At 35.0% G+C, this 1,436-nt stretch overlaps 1 protein-coding gene across 1 annotated transcript; it reads right to left on the reverse strand.

Annotated features, from left to right (window-relative positions):
• Positions 1-352: 352 nt before the first annotated feature.
• LOC129972020 (zinc finger protein 26-like) lies at positions 353-1,114 on the reverse strand. The gene has a single exon (XM_056086001.1). The coding sequence runs from the start codon at positions 1,112-1,114 to the stop codon at positions 353-355; it is 762 nt and encodes a 253-aa protein (XP_055941976.1).
• Positions 1,115-1,436: the final 322 nt, after the last annotated feature.

The following is a 1,436-nucleotide window of genomic DNA, read 5'->3' on the forward strand; positions in this document are numbered from 1 at the left end:
ATATGTTTCGTCAAATCAATAAAATTTAAACAGTAATTTTAAAAATAAAATTTTGAACATTCTGAGCTAAAACTGTTTCGTTTAGATAAAGAATGTAAAATAGTTCCATACAAGATTAAAAGAATCATTTCTGTAATTTACAAGTTAATTTCCCTCATGTATTCTCCTCCGATGCCTGTTACAATCGCTGCTGGACGAGAAAGCCACTCCACAAATTGGGCATTTATAAGGCCTTTCTCCAGTATATGTCCGAATATGTATATTAAGATGACCTTTTCGAGGGAAACTCTTTTTACAGAAATCACACACGAAAGGTTTGTCACCGGTGTGAGTCATAACATGTGTCTTGAGATCACCCACGATCGAAACTTTTTTCACAGAAGTCACACCCGAAAGGTCTTTCGCCAGTGTGGGTGAGATAATGTCGGTCGCGATATACTTTCCGAGAGAATTCTTTCTTACATACATTGCACATGAACGGCTTGTCGCCAGTGCCCGTTCGATAATTAGTTTCAAGAGTATCTTTCCTACAGGAGATCTTAGGAAATTTCTTCTTATGAGGACATATTCCGGAAGGTCCAGCCACAGCATTGTCTTCTTCCTTGGAAGAAATAGGTTTCTTCTCGTCGCTAGACATTTTCTCGTTCTTATTGTGGCCCTGAGAATGCATTTGTTGTGAAATGTTTTCATCATTGACATAATCTACCACTTGCATTTTGCCATTTTCCGACTCGTTACTTCCTGGTAGCCGATCAGGATTCACAGTCGAATTTGCAGCTTCAGAAATATTATTATTATCTGAAAGAGTATTTCTGATAACACATTTTATAGAATCCATAAAACCCTTTTTATCTTTATTCAAAGTCTGCCATTTGCTCTCTTCAACACACATTTTACATTCTTCATCAGTTTTTGCATATATCAAGTCTGATGCACCTAATACCCCTTGATTCTGTATGTCGACACCACTTGTTCCGGTGACAACTATAGTTTTTTCATAAGTTTCGCTTTCATTTTCAAGTCTGTATCGAGATTCTGTAACGAGAAGAAAGCAAGAGTGATTCTCATCGTGTGTCACTGTTTTACCGCAACGTTTGCAAGGATTTTGATCCATTATTTTCAATTTAATTAAAATTCTGTTAGATGAAAAATGTACAAGACTCTGTTATAGAGGAGAAGAAATGAGGATTTCTGTTTCTTCATCAGTTTTATACTTCAGTTGTGGTGCTGATGTCTTCAAATTTCAAAACTATTTCTACAGTTAAATTACATACGAAACTTGAATAAATTATGAATTGATCGTTTCTTAAATAACATGCTGGAGCCCTTTGTCCTAAATTTAAATACAGGATTCTATTCTAAAGAAGAATATAAGACTTAAAATGTAAAATCAGTCTTCGCTTTAAGAAATGTTTTGTTAATTTATGATTACCCAT

This window comes from Argiope bruennichi, chromosome 6 (genome assembly GCF_947563725.1).
Source record: "Argiope bruennichi chromosome 6, qqArgBrue1.1, whole genome shotgun sequence".
NCBI lineage: Eukaryota > Metazoa > Arthropoda > Arachnida > Araneae > Araneidae > Argiope > Argiope bruennichi.

Coding starts and splice junctions, on each gene's coding strand:
- LOC129972020 (XM_056086001.1), bottom strand. CDS start 1,114: ATGGATCAAAATCCTTGCAAACGTTGCGGTAAAACAGTGACACACGAT.